The sequence below is a fragment of the Paramormyrops kingsleyae genome, chromosome 5 (assembly GCF_048594095.1).
Source record: "Paramormyrops kingsleyae isolate MSU_618 chromosome 5, PKINGS_0.4, whole genome shotgun sequence".
Classification (NCBI taxonomy): domain Eukaryota; kingdom Metazoa; phylum Chordata; class Actinopteri; order Osteoglossiformes; family Mormyridae; genus Paramormyrops; species Paramormyrops kingsleyae.
In genome coordinates, this window is record NC_132801.1 from 24,205,256 (window position 1) to 24,225,099 (window position 19,844).

At 41.4% G+C, this 19,844-nt stretch overlaps 1 protein-coding gene across 3 annotated transcripts; it reads left to right on the top strand.

Moving 5' to 3' along the window:
• Position 1: 1 nt before the first annotated feature.
• Positions 2-14,397, top strand: foxj1b (forkhead box J1b). 3 transcript variants are annotated; one of them, XM_023835773.2, is made up of 4 exons: positions 2-5,093; positions 6,801-6,918; positions 9,826-10,461; positions 12,127-14,397. In XM_023835773.2, exons 3-4 carry the CDS (start codon positions 9,889-9,891, stop codon positions 12,943-12,945), a joined length of 1,392 nt encoding a protein of 463 aa, XP_023691541.2. In that variant the 5' UTR covers positions 2-5,093; positions 6,801-6,918; positions 9,826-9,888; the 3' UTR covers positions 12,946-14,397. The 3 variants fall into 3 exon arrangements, with proteins under 3 accessions (XP_023691541.2, XP_023691540.2, XP_023691542.2); XM_023835772.2 differs by lacking the exon at positions 6,801-6,918; XM_023835774.2 differs by lacking the exons at positions 2-5,093; positions 6,801-6,918 and adding an exon at positions 9,187-9,479.
• The last annotated feature ends 5,447 nt before the right edge of the window (positions 14,398-19,844 follow it).

Below are 19,844 nucleotides of genomic sequence, written 5' to 3' on the forward strand. Positions count from 1 at the left end.
ATGCCATTATGTTCAGTGTGAGCCTATATAGCTAGAATGGTCCTTTGGGGTCCACCATTATCATCTCACCCGTAAAATAAGTTGACATATTGTGGATTTACCGTATTACACCCTCATGCAGTAATCATGGCTGGAGTTTGCTGATGTGACACAGGAATCGCACATTTTGCTGTATGTGTGCCTTTACCATCACGCTCTGGCATGGCATGGCTGGCTCGCAGGCAGAAATTCTAGGCTTTGTTTTTTTTTTCCCTTTCAAAAATAAAATCGCTACTCTTAAGTATCCAGAACTTACGCATTTGAGTTGCTTTGAAGGGCTTTTATAGAATTCTGCAGTGAAGGAGCTGTCTGGGGGTCAGATTTAACTTTCAGTGTCTTTTAACTGTCATTCACAAACTAAGAATATACCCAAAAATCCAAAATACACCTGGGAAGTGGGCAGGGATGATGGGTCCAAATGAGGTGTCACTTCTGATAGTGGTTAACTTCACAATTTCCATCAACCCATTTGCTGTTTTTCTTAGTCATCTACCTTTTAACTATTTTGGGAATAGTTACTCAGCTTTGGAATTAATGTCTAGTTCAGTGGTGGCCAGTCTTACCCAGAAAGGGCCACTGTAAGTGGGTTTTCACTGCAAATTAGATTACTAATTAGAGGACTGACTGGCTGAAGAGTCCTCACACCTGGGTTTGAACAGCTGAATTAAAGGTTATCCCAAAAACCTGCACACACACTGGCCCTTTGCGGATAAGATTGCTAATCCCTGGTCTAGGAAGAAGGTGCCTTATTTGTCCCAGAGAGTCATTTTAGTGAGCAATGCTTGTTTATTATGATTCACTGTAGGGCAGGGGTCTCAAACTGCAGTCCTGGGGGGTCGGAGCCCTGTGTAGCTTAGTTCTTTCCCTGTTCCACCACAAATGATTTGGCTCAAGAGCTGTGTGGTAATTAGCACAAGGAGCTGAATCAGGTGTGTTAAATGAGGGTTAACCAAAAACTATTTTATTTTAATAAACTATTTTATTTTAATAAACAAAAAGTTACCTCTGTCCCCCAGTAAATTCATTAATTTTTTTACTGCACAATATTTACTGTTGATTATATGCATGTCATCCAGTACATATTATAGCATCTAAAGTCATTCACTGCCCATATACCTGTATTAATTTTTGCAGTTTGTATTTTGGCAGCAATTTATACTGGTAGAGCAATGAAGTAACTTGAGTTTAACACGTATTAGAGGTTGGAGACAGGCAAGCAGTTCTTTAATCAAGTCGGGATTCCTTTTTAAATGTCTTGAGATGTGCAGGATTGCACTTTTTGGAGTAATATATAATGAAAATATTTTCTGCCAAGTAGGAAACAAGTCAGTAAGCAGCTTCCATTATTTTATATCTGCAAGATGACAGCTGAGAGCAAGGGCCCTATTTTCTTGCTTATTTTGCATGGAAATTTACTCTCTGTTAAAACTATTAAACAATTTTTAAAAAGGATATGCAGTATCTAGTCTTTGAAGTGTTGGCTTTCACTGGACGTTAAGCTGCAATGAAGGCAGAGTTAATTGAAATGCGTGGCATCTCAATTTAACAGGGATCTGGATAATATGACTACATTGAACTTAATGGCTTCTGCATTTAAAATTATGATAAAATGTTCAAAGGAGCCCACCTCCACTATTTTGCATTAGCAGTAGATTTTAACAATCTTGTTTCAAGTCTCTAATGCTATATTAATATTAGTATTAATGTTGGTATGTGTTAATCTGATATGCTCAAATTTTTTAAAGCTTTCTATGGATCAGTATCCATTATTTGACAAATTAATACATTTACAATTTATATTACAAAGTTCTTGCTGGAGGGTGGCACAGTGGCTCAGGGGGGCGCCGTCACGTCACATCTTCAAAGCTGGGGTTTGAATTCTTTTTCGGCTCTGTGTGCGTAGAGTTTACATGTTCTGTGTTGCTCAGGTCTCCTCTCAAAACATGGCTACGCATAAGAATGTACAGTATATTGACAAATGTGTTGAGACATCTGGCCATTACACCTACAGCAATGTTTATGACATCACATTAGCTGCAAATCTTCTAGGAAGGCTTTCCACAAGATTTTGGAGTGTATCTTCAGAAATCTTTGCTGATTCATCCAGAAGCACATTTCAGAGGTCAGGCACTGATGTTGGATGTGAAGGCCTGGCTCTCCATCTCCGTCCTAGTTAATCCAAAAGGTGTTTGATGTGGTTGAGGTCACCCAACCATCTATGTATGGACCTTGCTTTGTGCACTGGAGCGTGGTCCTGCTGGAACAGAAAAGGGCCTTCTCCAAACTGTTCTCACAAAGTTGGAGGCATAGAACTGTCCAAAATGTCTTAAGAGTTCCCTTCACTGGAACTAAGGGGTCTAACCCAACCCCTGAAAAACAGCCAATAGGAATTGAGTACCCAGAAGAATTCCAGCAGAGACTCAAACCTTAGTCCCAGAGGTGTGGGGCTAACCACTCTGCCACCATATTGCCCCCCAGACAAACCCTTGCCTTTGAAGATTGCAAGTGTTCTACTCAATTTCTGGGAGGCAGTGTTTTAAATCCATACTGACACAAAACCTTGTTTATTCGTGTCATACGTATTTCCTGGCACTTCTGGAGTATGGGCCCACAGTATAGTCTCACAGGAAAGCGTTTGCCAGATGCTCCTGCTTTAATTACAGGAAAGTAAGCCTGTTTGCTGTCGCAAAAACAACCTCTAGATGGCAGTGAATCATCCAGCATTTGTTTTAGTCAGTGAGCATAAATGTTGGTCCCCTTTTTAAAATGAAACCAACTTGTGAATCCTGTAGCTGATTAGTGTTTTTCCAAAAAGCCACATTTGCTAATGTTTGCAGGGATTCTCATTATATCCTAGATATTCCATACTGTTACTGGTGTGACTGTAGCACACAAGGGGACACACTACGCAAACTTTTCTATCCGCACCCACCATTCCCCTGGAAATGCTGTCCCGGCAGCACCCTGCACGCTGATTAGTGGATTATTGGTGTTGCATAATTTTTAATTCTCTCTCATTTCTATTTCAGCCCAAGTGGCGTGCTGTGGGGGTGGGGGGAGAGGCTCCCAGTGATGTCAAGTTAAGCCGCTCTTCTCTAAGAATATGAAATCCAATGCACATGCCTATATAAAAACCAAATTAAGTATATAAAAGTACACATCCATCTATACATTATGTCATCATCAGCTTGTCCTTGTTTCCTTTTCTCTGAGCCAAAAATCAGACAGGGATCCCCTGAGAGTCAAATGATTGGTCCATGTGACCAATCCCCCTGCTTGGCAAGTTTGACGGCAGTGGCCCATGACTTTGTGTTTCTTATGCAATTTGGGGAAAGATAACTGAGGAAGCTTGTAGGGAAGGCCACTGGGCCACTGCTTTCATACATATAATTTCTCTCTATATGAATATATCAGGCTGGTACTTTCCTTAGACAGCAAAGCTGCATCTTTGACTGGCAAAGTATTGCACAAAACATATTTAACATCAATTGCTTATTTTTTAATTCATTTGGTACAAAGTTTATATAAAATATGCTTTATTTATCTAAATTGAGCTGTATGTCTTGAAGAAAGGCTTTAACAGCTAAGATTTCATTAGGCACGAAGCGAAGGTGGATCCCCAGCTTGATTCTGCCCCAGACGTTGTTTACTCAGCAGTCTACTGATTTTCTGTCACCTCCACTTCATAAAGAAACCAATTTGCCTGCAATCCAACATAAAATGTGCCTCTAATGTAGTGCAGTACAGGTCCAGAGAGCAGCTGAAGTGCTACATTATCCAGGAAATGGCCTAACCTTACATTGAAAGGAAATTGAAAAATAATAGTAAGGAAGAGATTTTTTTCTCAAAAACTGTATTCAGAAAAAAAGCGAAGCTCTCAAATTCAAAGATTTTAAATGCCAGAATGCTTGTCGTAGTGCCTAAAATGTTAAAACGCTCCATGTTCTCCATTTGGAACAAATGTCAACTGTAATAGTCTCCAGCCAATTTTCAAAGAGTGATTTAATAGTGTTGTGCATTCATTGTTTGCAATGCCAGAACTGCAGAACTTCAGTTAATTAACTGATTAGCTGATTGATGGGTTGGTTGCTTGATTTCTCCATTCCAGCTTTATTGTTGTGTATTTGGTGAATACAACATAATTCTTGTGCTTCAGCATCCTGTTTGCCATAGCATGAAGTTGGAAGAGAGGGGTGGAACACAGTACAAAACAGTGCTGTAGTTCAGCAAGGTAGCACTAGTTAATAAGGAGTAGTTTTCAGTTTTAGTTATACTTTGAATTTTAGTTATGCTGAGAAGCTGAGTATGCCAACAATTCCCAAAGAATGAATGGAAACATACAGTGTGTAAGATCTGAGTTTCCTTCACCCAGTGAGAGAACTGGAAGTAAGAAAGCATTTTCTGTTATTTACTCACTTCAAATGATAATGCTCCATGTCATTTTTTGTTTCTTTTTCATTTCTGTGGCCAGTTCTTGAAAGTCACTGTAAGAATGAATACTTCTTAGCCCCCTATTTGTTGGAAGGTGAGGATTTGGAAGAGGTGGAAGCCTATATCTACCTGGGCAGTGTTATTGAGATAGGTGGAACTGACGCCAATGTCACAAATAGGCAACTAAAGAACATCTGGAACTCTAAGTAACTGACTCTAAAAACAAAATCAGACTGTTGAACTCCAATATAAAATCGTTTCTTCTATGTGGAGCAGAGACCTGGAGGACAACAGTGGAAACAATGAGGAAAGTGCAGACCTTCGTTAATACCTTCTGGATCCATTGGCCAAACACCATGAGTAACCAGGACCTTTGGCAGAGAACCAACCAGCTTCCTGTAGAAGATGAGATTCCTGAATGGCTCTGGAGATGGATCAGCTGCACACTCCCCAAGCCAGCCTCAAATATCACCAAGCAAGTGCTCTCCTGGAATCCCCAAGGAAAGAGAACCCGAGGACGGGCAAGAAATATGTGGCGCTGAGACCTTGAAGCAGACACCCAAAGAATGGGATACACCTGGAGTCAGCTGGAGCGGAAAGCCCAGGACCGAGATGCCTGGAAGGTAGGTATTATTCTTGGAGATGCTCCCTTGTTGGTGGGCTCTGCCCCAGGAGGGGTAATAGGTAGAAGAAGTCCCCTATTTAAAAGTAGCACATGCAACAGGACCTTAACGAAATAAAATGCTTAAAACGCTCAAACACTTACTTATACGGATAAACTTGCCTGAATCAACTGCTCCGTTTGGTCACCTTTTCCCACAACACCTTCAGTTTACCTGGTCTTAAAAACCGCAAATAAAAGTGTTAAAAAGTGCCTCACCTGTGATTAATTGTAGGTCTTTCTGCCAATACTGCCTTTGTTTGCTAAGTTTTGTTCCTGTTTCATGGGGCTACAGGTTATTGGGTGGCCTAGAGGTGCCTAAAAAGGGAGGTCAATAGTTCCCATGTTATGAGTTGGTTGGCTGGAAAGTCTTGCCATGCGGCATGGATCGAACAAATAGGCCCATATCCCGGCTCCTTTTGTTAAGTAGGCTGAGAGCTATGTGTTGAACAGCTCATGTATATACAGTGTAGGTGCTGAAATCCACAGGCGAAAACTGATGATGTCACAGATGCCATATTTATAGAGGTAGTTTTCTCTGTTTTCGAGCATTTTAGCTCGTTTTAAGCCTAAAAGTCCTAAAAACAATATCGATCTTTGGACTCTTACTGTAATAAAAATGCCAAGATCAGCATACTTTGGTGAGTGTTATGTTATGCATAAAGAAACAAGAAGTGCACAATCTGCCTAGTAGCCATATTCAAATGCTAGCAAATTTTTATATTTTTGTGACTTTATGTCTGAATGATGTTTTTTTAATATTTGGATGTTTTTTTATGTATTACTACAATTAAGTAATTTTCAGCCAGAATATTTAAACTCTACAATATTTTTTGTTGAAAATTTTAAATTAGCAAATCCTATAAACAGATTACTATTGTAATTACTATCGCTGAGGCAGGAACATAAGAGAAGAGATGATTGTATAGGGAACATGCTCCTTAATTATAGCCCTTAGAAGGACTAAGACAGACACCAATCACCTCATCGACATGAATACCGGGGAAACATGGGAAGGTCTGACACCTGAATGGCAGGGAGGTCTGAGGGCATGGAATCGGGACACACACAGGTAAACACACTGACATAAACTGGGGACACAGGATGTGTATATACAATAGCAATTACATGCAGGGCCACTTACCGGAAAATCCTAATGGGCTCCATTATGCATCTCACCGGTGCTACACTGCCCCCTCCTCAAAGGTTGTCCGTCCCTGTAACCACCACACCCAGTCCAGACTCAGCTCTGAAACAAGTTCCAGAGGTCCGGTGATAGCCACCGGTATATTTCCGATGATGGGGGGAGCCGTTCGCTTGCAAGCATTGGCGTGGCTGAGGAGACCAGGTGGCTGGCAGACACTTAGCTACTGATGGGTGCTGGCATTGCAGGTCTCCCTGGGCTCCAACCCTTCACCTCACGTGGCTTTGTGGGAACCTGCTGCCCCTCCTGCTCTCTGGATTGGGCGTCTTTGTGCAGCTGCTCTAGGTCCTTCTGAAACTGGCAGCACTGGTTGTCAAGCTCGCAGTGCTCCCTAGCCAGCTGGGCCTCCTGAATGGAGCACGCTCCCTCCTAGTTAAGCAGCACAGTCAGGCAGCGCTGCTCCTGTTCTGTGGACTTACAACGCTGCTCCCAATCCTGCTGATTCCACTCCCACTGCTTGTTTAGCTCCTGAGCCAGCGGGCCTTCCACCAGTGGCACACCTCACGTCCGGGCAGAGCAGCCTCTGCCCACTGCCTCTGTCGGTTGCAGTCACAGCTGGCGAGTAGGGAGCCCTCGATGGCCGGTGAGTGATCAGAGTCCGCAGTGGTGACCACCTTCTTTGGTAGCCGACGTCTTCTCAGACAGGGCACCAGCAAGCTGGCAAGGGCGGCTAGAAGATGCACTGCACGGTTCTGGGGCGTTTTAGGGACTGGGCAGCACCTCCGTCACTGCTCTGCTCCCAGCTCGTCTGCTAGTTGCTTTAAGGCAGACTTCCAGGCAAAGACCTTACCTGGTGTCCCCTCTTGCTGCAGCTCCAGCAAACAAGTTTTTCCTCCCAAAGCCAGTGGTCCAGGGCCAGCCTGGACATGAAACTGCCACCTCTCCCCATTCGCCACTCTACAGCTACCTGCAGGTCTGACAGGCTGGAGTGGGCTTGCTGAACAATGTCAAGGAGTGTCCGCCCCAGCAGTGCCAGTGAGGTCAATTCTGGCATCCCGTTTCTGACACCAATGTAATTACCAGCAGACTGAAGCATCGCGGGTGTGGGAATGTAAAAGATGAGACGGTCGTAAAGAAAACATGCTCTTTAATCATAGCCCTTACAAGGACTAACACAGAGACCAATTACCTCATCAACACACATAACAGGCCAACACAGGGAGGTCTGACGCCGGACAATAAGGCACACGTGGTAACTATTTACAGAGGGCACAAAAGCACGTGAGTAACCGAGTAACTGGCACAGACTGAAGCACACACAGGTAAATACACTTGCATAGACCGGGGACACAGTACAACTATTTACAATAACAATTGCACACGAAGATATTTACATATAAGCAAAACTGACAACAAAGTCCAGCCAATGTTAGCTGATGGGCATAAATTACAGGGAGGGTGGAGAGGTTGTAACATCCCCAATAATCATGTTCTCCCCCTAAATGGGTGGAGATCTCAACCCCTTCAATGTTCAAACCAAAGTTACACCCTTGTGTTAGCTTATATGTATTGGATGTCATTCACCTCTCGGTTGGTGTTCAGTTAGCACAAGCCACACAGTAGGTGTGGTATGTGGACAAGAACCTGCCGGGTGAAGCAGGTCTGGAGGCGCGAATTCCCAGTGCAGCTGGTCTGGCATTAATCGCCTAGCCGAAATTTACAGTCTAAAAAAACAGTTTCTATTTAAGGCAAACTGTATGAGTTCACAAATAATGCAAATGGAAGATTCATTTTATATATCAGATACTTACATGTATAGGCCAATATGTCTAAAGGCAAATGTTGGAGTTTAAATAAATAGGGTGCACAATATCACACCAGTGGTCACTCTTGCAGTCCAGATTGTTTAATACCGCCTCGGGAATTTTCAACCACAAAATCAGATTTACAGAAAAAAATCACTTTTGCAGTAGGCCTAGGTATTATTAGACTAGCTATAAAGTAAGACATCATGCACCTATTAATTAATTACTCAAAAGAAGTAAATTAGTTTGACATTATTGGAAAGTGGTAAAAAGCAGTTTATTAACTACAGCTCTTGAAAAATTAATAGATCACAGCAAATTTTTCACTCATTTCTCAATTTATGGGTCTCATTCACGAAGGGCTTCTTCCTTGCTTTTTGGGTCTTCAGTCCTGCTTCTAGGAGCCTGTAACAAACTTGCCCTAGCAGTGCACTTCACACCACTTAATGTTTTCCATTCGTTTTGAAGGTCATTTGAGGTCATCCTTTGATTTATGAAGCACTACCAGATAAGCTGACGGTCATCTCTGGCATTAGAAAGTTGCTTCTGCCCTCTACCTGGTTTCTGGTCGTTCCCAGTGTCTCCTGCTTCACCTTGTTTTTGTGTGCTGCTGTCGTAGAAACTTTGAGCCTGGAAGCAGCCTGCCTCACAGTGCAGCTTTCTGCCAGCAGAACCAGGATTTTAAAGAGAGATTTTTTTAAAAATATAGAGTAGTCTCTTAATTTTTCCCATAGCTGTATATGCCCACCAGTTCACTTACTGGTGTTTGGTTTTCAGTCATTTGCCATTTTACTTTTAATAGCCTAGTTTTGGTTTGTGATTTTTCAATATTTTTGAATTGAGAAAAAGCATTTTTTTTCTCCACAAAACTGAACTGACGATAAATTGAGGCTCGGTAGTGCTATCTCGCTTGTACTGCTGAAACTGGTGCATTTATAGAAACGCACTTTCGTTTTTCCTTTTGCGCTTTTTGTTGTTGACGCTCCCTAATGGTTCCAAGGCACGCTCCGTTCGAGCCAGTGAAAATGGATGGAAAGCTGAAACTTGGATACCATTTAACCAATCAGCGACACGCGATGTGCTTATAGGATTATTAGAGTCCTTAGCATTCGCAAGGAGGGGAAGGAAACGTTCGTGCCTCGTATGTTATTGCCAGTAAATAACAAATCGTTTTCAGTGATATTATTTTAGATGCACACGGATATAAAGTTGCTCATTTGAGTGTTTGCATTTAAAGACCCAGACGTTTGTAATTTCATATAGAGGAAAAGAAGAAATCCGACTATTTGAACAGGTTTGCTTAAGATCATCTCTATACACTTGTTGCACATTGGACAACTGCACCGCAGAGACGTTTGTGAAAGCTAGGTAACATCCGAGGATTGCAGTATTGCTACAGGTAGCCTACATCTAGCGATCGTCTCATCATCTATCAGCTAAAGAGGGATGTACTGTAACTCGGGATTGTCACTGCGAGAGGTTCGCTTATTTTCTAGAGGGACATTTCATTTATACTTTATTCTTGTTTTTATTTCGAAATCCGGTAGATTATAAAGTAATTTACGAAATTATCGTTTAATGTAAATGAAGAAATATATTAAATGAATTGCATGTGAAATGTTCGACAAACTACTGTGCATTATTATTAACACAAATACATATATATTTTATTGCATATCGTTTCAGCGACGAGGAAGACTGACAATATTGTGATATTCAGAAATTGACTGTTCTTTATCTCTCAGGTTACTATCTGCGCGTCAAACAACAAGACCTCTTATTTCAAGATTGCCGGTAATTTGCTCGCAATGCCCGTGCTCACGAGTCCAGAGATTGCCAACAAGTTTAAGGAGAAATGGATGATGCTCCATCCGGAGGATGTGGACAATGTCAGCGGCTCGGTTCATCTTGACGACAGTCTTACCAGCCTCCAGTGGCTTCAGGATTTTTCGATCCTGAGCGCCTGCCTGGAAATACCCCACAGCTCCGGTGATCTCCCGCAAAACGTCGCGCATCACAAACACGTGTGTCCACGGGGTAGCAGCTCGCCGGCGAGTCCAACCGCAGGAGATACGGCTGCTACGGGGATGCCCCAGAGTCTGGGAAAGCCTGTCACCTCCAGCAGCGTTTCAGCCATCGTTACTAGCACCAGTTATCTGCATCAACCCATAACCCACAATCAACAAGTCTCAACACCCAGCAACCCCCATGAGGAAATAGACTATAAGATCAACCACCAAGTAAAACCTCCGTATTCTTATGCCACGCTTATTTGCATGGCCATGCAAGCTAGCAAGAAAACTAAAATCACTCTCTCTGCCATATATAACTGGATCACAGAAAACTTCTGCTACTACAGACACGCAGATCCCAGCTGGCAGGTAAGGGACTCTGTTTAATTTATTATTAACGAGGGACAAGGTAAGTGGGGGTGAAGGTTATAAAAAAAAGTATATAAACACAAAACTATATATATTGAATGCAATTATATTAAACGTGTTTGACGTATGTAGCCCAACAGACGAATAGCAAACTAATAATTTAAATAACTATGTTTAAAGAGTCGCTTTCGACTTGATGTTTTGACAGTTGCTTTTTCGAGTTTATATCGCAATACCTGTGAAGAAAAAGCACTGGTTGGTATAATATCAGCATTCGATATAGATTCACAGGAGCGGATGCCACTAATAATGGACCGATTCCCCGCAAATGGTGCGAACACCCTACCCGCAGGGTAAAAAATGCATGAGCTGTTCCTGGCAGCAGAAGGGTGCGTGTGACAGGTGCACACAAAGGGGCTAGTCGCTCGTACGGCCCAAAATGGTCCTGGGGTTTTACCTCCTTTATTGTATTCAGGCTATACTAAAGGAGTAGTAGCCAATTAACAAGACGGGGACACGTTTTTTTGTTTTGTTTTTTTTAAGTAATAAAAGTATTCTGTGTGCGTGAAAGAAGAAACCTTTTGCTTTTGACGGCGAAACATTAAGAATAATACTGTAAAATGCTTTGCATTACAGTAGTTTATCTTAAAGTGAATGTGATGCATGCTTGAACTGTGGATTATAGGCTACAGTAATATTTTCTGGCTCTACCCTGCCTCCTGTCCTAGGGAGTCTTTGTTTCTCTAAGCAAATCTGGATGTTTAATGTTTGAAATCCACACAGCTTTCATACTGGAAATCGTGGCATGTTTTATGCTTTGGTGTGTTTTCCCCATTTGCTTCTTACTTCCTTTTAACGATCAGTTAAAAGCCTCCTCACCTATACAATATGTAATGACACAGCATGGGTGCTGCAAACTGTTATCTTTTTGGGACTGTGCTCCATGTACGCTGCTGATAAGGGTTTGCCGTCTAGTCACTGAGTAAATTGACGTAAATGCAGAATCACACAATAAGCCGAATGATATCTTTGAGTGGAATGGAACTGAATATCACTTTTAGGGCTGAATGACTAGTTCCGTGTTTTTGATTTAGCATGAAATATGTGTGTGAAGATTTTTTTTTTTACATTTTGATTGGCATTAAGAGTTTTCGCGCAAAAAAACAAGTGCGCTAAATTACCGTGTTTGGCGGCGTGCCGCGAGGCAACAGTGAAATCATAAAACATATGCAAATGACAGGGGTAATCTGGATGTCAGTGATAGACCACACGGAGCCTGATGAATCTGTGTAATAAGAAGGGCCATTATTTGCGTGCAAGTGCAGGCAGATATGGCAGTGTGCTTTATACATCTAGTCACTGGGTAACACAAAGCCATTCTCATCTTTTCTGGTAGGCCTATAGCCTATATTTGTTGTTTATTTAAACAGAAACCGCAAATATACACATATAGACAGCCCCTGGGGGAAAGCTAGAACAGCCTTACTCACAGGGGAGGGAAGAGCTGATGATGTGGTGCATCTTTTGTATTTCTATTGATGAAAAAGGTCTTAGATATATTTGGAATATGTGGAGGGAAAATAAATCAGTTGTTATTTACCACTGATTGTTGCTTTTTTAGTGATTTGGTAAATTTTTCCTGACTTCTTCCCATTTTTTCCACAGAATTCGATCCGCCATAACCTGTCACTCAACAAGTGCTTTATGAAGGTGCCCAGGCAGAAGGATGAGCCTGGAAAGGGGGGCTTCTGGCAGATCGATCCGCAGTACGCCGACATGTTCGTCAACGGCGTTTTCAAACGCCGGCGGATGCCTTCTAATCAATTCAGCTCCCTGAGGCAGAGCAAGACGTTATCTGGTTCAGAGGCTTCTTACTGTCCGATGGGCCTGGGGTATCAGAATGGCTACCAGCTTGGCTTTGGGCAGTTTCAGACTAACGGAGGATTCCAGAGAGGGGCAGGACTAGGCAACAAACGCAAGCAGTCCTCCCCTAAGCGAAGCTGTAAAGTGACAAGGAGGCCCAAAGAAGAGGCGTTTGCCCCTGAGGTGAAGGAGACAGAGGTGCTTAAGGGGGATTTTGACTGGTGCTCTGTGTTTGATGATGTATTCAGCGGCAGCAGCAGTAACTTCGAGGACCTGGACATCAACGCAGCACTCAGCTCTCTGGGGTGTGAGCCGGACCTCTCCACGCAGGGCCGGAATATGGCTGCTGCCGGCAAGTGGTACGGCGGCGGGTTCGAGCAGCCTTGCGGTTACTTGGAGGGGGGTAGTGCCATGGGTGTCCTGCCGTACGAGGCCCTGCAGCGGGCCCCCGTGCCGGCACAGCACTTCGAGGAGATGTTTGTGGAGCCTCCACGACACCCATGGGAGGAGTTCAAGGAGGAGGCGCAGGTCATCCCACTTCCACTGGAGCACAGCTTCCCCTTCTGTGAGGGCTTCATGAACGAGATGCAGCCTTGGGAAAGGCCAGAGTCATATCTGTGACACCCGTCCCCGTGCCAGTCCCTCCTCAAATGTCCACCTGATCTGCTGGACCTAAATAGACACTTCAGTTTTGCTATATTAGCATCATAAACACAGATGAACAATCTGTCTTCTTGATGTATGTTTTGTCCTTTGTTGCTTTTCAAACAGAAACTTTATTAATTTGCAGTTGATTCTTAATTCTTGTGTCGGGCTTTTGGCATCACCTTGAAGCATCATTGTTTTCAAATGTGTCAGCTATGTATGACCTATAGTTTAGAGACATTTATAAATTACTGATCCAGATTATATTGCAAATTTTAAAAGGGAGCATATGAAGAAGCACAAAAAAATAACTTCCAGATTTCCATGCACACGCACTTTGACAGACTACAGTTCATGGAAGGGTAGAGAAAAATCTACTTCTGTTGCATATTCATTCTCCTTTATTGTTTCACAGAGACATGTTAAAGACCAATAGAGATTATTGCAACACAGTATAATGCAGTTTTACACAGTTAACATTGCACAAATGCTTGAAATGCCACATTATTATACTTGAATTAAATCCAACAACTGTTCACATCAATGCAGGTGATTTGAAAATTCTTTAAGGGTATTTGAAATTTGTAATGAAGTTTACAATTGATTGTCTGTTTTTGCTCATTCTCAGACTTGCTATAGCGAAACACAATTGATGAGACGTAAAAAGCATAACCTTGATTCTTGATTCATTTGAAATTTGATTGACAAGTACAGTATCCTGCTGAGGTCACACACGAAGAACTATTGCTCCTGATGTTTTTGTGATATAATCCCAATAAATTAAAATGTTCATTAGAGACTTTGGTCCTCCTTTATCGTATAGAAACTAAGTTACATGTAACCTACCACTTTATTGTTATTTGATTAAAACAAAAATTGAGTTACTGATTTGTATCCAACACATTTTTGAGAATACTGCTGAAGGATTACGTTAATGCACTGGAAATCATTATTGCTGTTTGCTAGTCCTGCTGTTTAAAAGAAACTATGGTAGCTACATATAGCTTTGTATGATTATTGTCTGTAAGTATACGTACCTATTGTAGATTTTAAAATGATTCGCGCCAAGGTGCCAGTGCGTGGCTCCGCTGCTCAGCTATCATTGTAATGCTTCCATTTTTATGATGAAGTTTAAAAAATATTGAATGATATTTGAATTTCATGAGAAGACATTTAATGAAAATGTTTTTTTTTCTTCACAATTATGGCTTCAACATGCCGAGGTAATTTCTTCTTTTTTTTTTTTTTTGATTATACATTAGGATTGTTTCTTTTTTAAGGTGACATAAACTGATTGTGTAAATGGAAAAACATGAAGAGACAATGACAGAAGTTTATTACTAGAACTCGTGGGTCCTCCAAAGGACTATGAAGTCTGTGCAGTTGTGATTTTATATTATTTGTATTCCTAAGCACTCCATGCAATAAATATAGTGAATTTTTAAAAATGTCTTATGGTGTCGTGTTCCATAGCAATACTGGGTTTTCTTGTGCATGGACCAAGGTTAACTAGATTATGTAGATGAAGTGAGCACCCAAAGGAAGGCATTAAAAAGTCAATACATCCAGTTTTCAGCAGCATAAATTTATAGGCAAAATATTCATTCTGTCATTTTTATAGGCATCAGGAGGTGAATGCAGTGATGGTTTGATATTCAAAAATGTCTGGCATGTGAAACATTTTCTTTGAAGTACAGCACTAGTTTGTGTATTCCTAGAACTTTTAAGAAAAAAAAAATTATTAGAGGATTTTAACCTGATGTTTTCAGGAGAAACAATTGTTAGCCAACTCGGGTGGTAGGATCTTTATTTTTAAGCATAAAACATTTGAATAGTTCACATTCCATCCATCTTCCAAGCATTGCTACAGGACATTCTAGGCAGCAGAGGGCACAAGCTAGGGCTGCATCTCGGATGGGATGCCAGTCCATCACAGGGCACAAACACTTTGGGTAGAGAGTAAAAATGTGTGACATCCATCCCTATTCTCCCTTATTATTTGACCTGTCATTCATGTGCTAGAAAAACACTGCAATGTTTCTTCAAAAATAGTAACCAACAATGACTTCCATGTATACATCAACACTTCTAGCGTTCTTCACATGTCCTCCAATCACTGGGAGCCATCAAAAGAGGTCTTCTGTCCCAGCTTAACACTTACCTTGAATTTTGAAATCCTGCACTAATAGACTGTAGTTGCAGTACCCATACCAGAGCCTGCATAAAGGCATGCTCACAATGTGTCTATAGAGAAAACAGTACTCAAGGTCTATCACTGGTAAGCTGAAATATTTTTTATGTTCCATTTGCATTTAGACCCTCTTGGCACCATTGTAGACCAAATATTGGAAAATTGGTATATTTTAAATGAGTGTATCTCAGCATAATATGTCACTAGATATGTATAGATATGTAATATGTCACATAATATGTCAGCAGCTTCTACAGCTGCATTGTGGAGAGCACATTGACCAGCTGCATCACCGCATGGTACGGCAGAGCTACAGCTATGGACTGCAAACGCCTGCAGAGAGTGGTGAAGACTGCGGAGAAGATCATCAGGACTCCGCTGCCCTCTTTGCAGAGCATCTACCACCGCAGAGTCCAGAGGAGAGCTGCCTCCATCCTCAAAGACCACACACACCCCCCAACAGGACGGAGGTACAGAAGTGTGAAATCTAGAACCTCCCGACTTACCAGCTCCTTCTTCCCCACTGCCATCAAACTCCTTAACAGCTGACAGGAGTATGATTAGTGGACACCATACTACCATACTACCATACCATACTACCTCATACTGTAATTTTTTGCACATTAAGCTCTTTTGCACATTACACTTCAAAGTATTTTTTTACTATTTTTTTCTATTATAGTGTATCCTCATTTTGTGTGGACAGCAAAGAAAGAATTTAATTGCACAGAGAAATGCAGTTTCTACTGTACATATGACAATAAACTCTTTGAATCTTGAATCTAGATTAGAGACATGAGTAGGCATGTAGTTTTATACAGTGAGGGAAATAATTATTTGACCCCCTGTTGAATTACTAACTAGACCCATTTATATAAAAAAATAAGAAGTCTGTAATTTCACTGGTAGGTTTATTTTAACACCAGAAGACAGATTTTCAACAAAACAGACAAGAAAAATCATTATGTAGCAGGTACAAATCAATTTGTTATTTATCTAGGGAAATAATTATTTGATCCCCTACAAGCCAGCAAGAAATTATGTCAAGTACATATGCACTAACACAACACAAGTAGTACTCAATTAAGTATTAACAGATACCAAACCAGCATTGTCATAATGGCATTACTTCGTTAAACAGTATTCTTGGGTCACTAACCTGTCTTCAACCTTATCACCATAGGAAATAACAAAGAGCTGTCTAAGGACATCAGAGACAAGATTGTTGACCTTCACAAATACGGAATGGACTACATGACCATCAGCAGGCAGCTTGGTGAGAAAGTGACAACTGTTGTTGCAATTATTCACAAATGGAAGAAAATTACCCTTGGTCTGGGGTCCCAAGGAAGATCTCATCTCATGTGGCATCAATGATCTTAAGAATGGTGAGGGCTAACCCCAGAACTACACAGGAGGGGCTTGTTAAAGATCTCAAAGAAGTAGGGACCACAGTCAACAAGAAAACATCAGTAACACATTATGCCGTTATGATTTTAAATCCTGTAGTGCTCGTTAAGTACCCCTGTTCAAGAGGGCCCATGTTCAGGCCTGTCTGATGTATGCCAATGAACACCTGAATAATTCCAATGAGGCTTGAAAGAATGTGATGTGGTCAGATAAGACCAAAATCCAGCTGTTTGGCATCAACTCTACTCGCCGTGTTTGGAGGGAAAAGACTGCTGACTGTAACCCCAGGAACACCATCCCTACTGTCAAACACGGAGGTGGAAGCATTATGCTTTGGGGGTGTTTTTCTGCCAAGGATACAGGAAGGCTGCACCGCATTGAAGGAAAGATGGACGAGGCAATGTACTGTAAAATCTTGGATGAGAACCTCCTTCCTTCAGCTACCCCTTCAACAGGTGGGTCTTCCAGCGAGACAACGACTCTAGGCATACGGCTAAGGCCACAAAGGAGTGATTCAAGAAGAAGCACATTAAGGTCATGGAGTGCCCTAGCCAGTCTCCAGACCTTAATCCCATAGAAAACCTATGGAGGGAACTCAAGCTTCGTCTGCAAAGAGGAGTGGATGAAAATTCCTGACGATCTGCATGCAATCCTGGTAACCAACTACAAGAAACTTCTGACAGCTGTGCTTCCAAACAATGGTTATTCCACCAAGTACTAAAGCATGTGTTCCAAGGGATTAAATACTTCTTTCTTGAAATGAATGACAAATTGGTTTGTAACTGTTACATGATGATATCTTCTTGCTTTTTTTGTTGATAATCTATCATTTGTTGTTAAAATAAACCTACCAAAGAAATTATAGACTTCTCATTTATTTACTAATGGGTCAACTTAAGAATTCAGCAGAGAGTCAAATAATTATTTCCCTCACTGTATATACAGCTCTGGAATAAATTAAGAGATCACTCTCTATATATCTCTATATATTTTTTTGAAAATATGCATTTATAAGTCCTGGTTTATTCCTGGTTCTGCTGATAGAAGCTACACTGCGAGGCAGGCTGCTTCCAGGCTCAGTGTTTCTAAGACAGCAGTACACAAGAACTTTGTGTATCTGGGAATGACCAGAAACTAGTGAAGTAAAGGGCTGAAGCAGCTTTCTAATGCCAGAGATGACCGTCAACTTATCTGGCAGTGCCTCATAAATTGGAGGATGACCTCAAGTGACCTTCAAGATGAATGGGAAACATTAAGTGATGTGAAGTCACTGCTAGGACAATTCATCAGCAGGACTGAAGACTCATAGAGCAAGGAAGAAGCCTTTCATCACTGAGAAACAGGGAAGAGCCAGGCTGGAATATCTTCTAACTTTTTCCAGAGCTGTAGTTAATAAACCGCTATTGTCCACTTTCCACTCATGCCATCTACATAACTATCCCCTGCAAAAAGGGTTTTGAGTCCCTTCTTTTGAGCATTATAGCATTTTTAGTTGACTGATTCTGTTCTCCTTACACAATAACAAAGGCTGTTGCTCATTGACAAAGGCAAACATACCACGGTCAGGCCCAAACTTGTCTGGCTTCAGAAAAAATTACAGTATCCACTGGACAAATCACTTTAGTGGAACTTGATCTTCTTTCTGGCCTCCACTTTAAAACAGGTAGAGGATGGTGCTCAGCAAAAGTGTCAGGTGGACGTAGTGGGGCAGGCCCAGGCATGTTGGATGCATTGTACATGTCACCTTAGTTCTACACTAGACACCTGGCATGAGATTTGGGCTACAAAATCTGCATTTCAATACCAAGCAAAAACCGAATGACCGGACATATCCACATACATCATTAATAAAACTGTTTTTGAATATAATAATGGAGAAATAGAAACTAACCTCACTTATGTGCAATATTTTGTGAAATATACATGCTCAGTATACTTTATGGTGATCACCCTGAGGATCTATATATTAATTAGACTGCTGTTCTTTTAATCTTATTTTAGCTGGTATGTATTTTTTATGTATCGTTTTAAATACACAGGGAATGCCATTGTAATGTTATTGCTCTCTGTGCCCCAATGATACAATGCCAATAACATCTTATGGTTATACAGTGCATTATTGCACTCTTCATAAAGATATATATGTGTGTGTGTGTGTGTGTGTGTGTTTGTGGGTATCTATCTATCTATCTATCTATCTATCTATATGTCTATCTATATTAAAGGCTGCTTGCTTTTGCATCTGAAAAGATGTTTATATGGGTGACAAAGAAATGTACTGCCTGCATAATTACATTAAAATCTTTTTTTAATTAAAGACTAAGAAGCAGCAAAATTAAAAGAAAGGGGATTATGACATCACTTCAGTCCCAATCCCACTGACAGGAGCTCAAACGTAAAGATCACGCAGAATTCTGGGAATATTTCCGATTCCAAGAAACGCTGAGCTGTACAAATAAAAGGCTCAAATGGAAATCTGTGCTGAAAAACTCTATGACCAATAACTTTTGACATAAGACTGATGCTCAGTTGTTCTCGGGTTAAATAAAAGGGAAGCGCTTCTTTGTGAGTGGACATCTGATTTAATATGGGAATTAAGGGATGTATGTCATTGTGGTGACGATATGGGGCTGAAAGTGTAATGTTTCAGACTGTTAGGGCAGAGGAGATGAATCTTCAGATCACAGCTCCTGGAGTGGATGATAATGCTATCTCCCTGGAAGCAGTGCCCAGTGCTCCTTTCACACACCATGCTGCCATAATGCCACAGCAGACAGATCTGTCAGCAGCAACAAGGTCAGCTGTCAGGCCAGGCTGCACTGCTTTGTGTCCCCCCAGGACATCAGTGTGGGGAGCAATTACAGAGGTGGAAAGAGCTAAGCTACAATCCAGGACAGAGAAACTGAGAACGAAGGCTACATGGCTCATCTGTGTTTATATGTAGTGGGCAAAGTTGCTCATTCCAGCCCAAAAGGCACTACATACTGCATTTTTTAACCACAATGTGCCCATTAGGGCTGCTTAAACTATATTTCAACATCATTATCATTGTACGCTGAAGGGTAATTCAAGTGCTAAACTTAAGTTTAGAGCCAACAATGTGTGTTTTTCAGCTTCTTCAAATACACTGATGGCTGGATTGATTCCAGTGGTTTGTGGAACGAACTGGAATTAAGTGCATGAACTATAAAAAAAAAACCTAACCCTAGCTCTATCTCATAGGACTACCCCAAACTTAACCCTACGTCAAACCCCAGTGACATGATTGTTCCTT

What these genes read in the sequence shown, in the direction of transcription:
- foxj1b (XM_023835772.2), top strand. Translation starts at nt 5,037, where the DNA reads ATGGGATACACCTGGAGTCAGCTGGAGCGGAAAGCCCAGGACCGAGAT. An exon ending in AGGACCGAGATGCCTGGAAG is followed by an intron (nt 5,094 to 9,825) that starts GTAGGTATTATT and finishes TTTATCTCTCAG; the next exon opens with GTTACTATCTGCGCGTCAAA. An exon ending in ACGCAGATCCCAGCTGGCAG is followed by an intron (nt 10,462 to 12,126) that starts GTAAGGGACTCT and finishes TTTTTTCCACAG; the next exon opens with AATTCGATCCGCCATAACCT.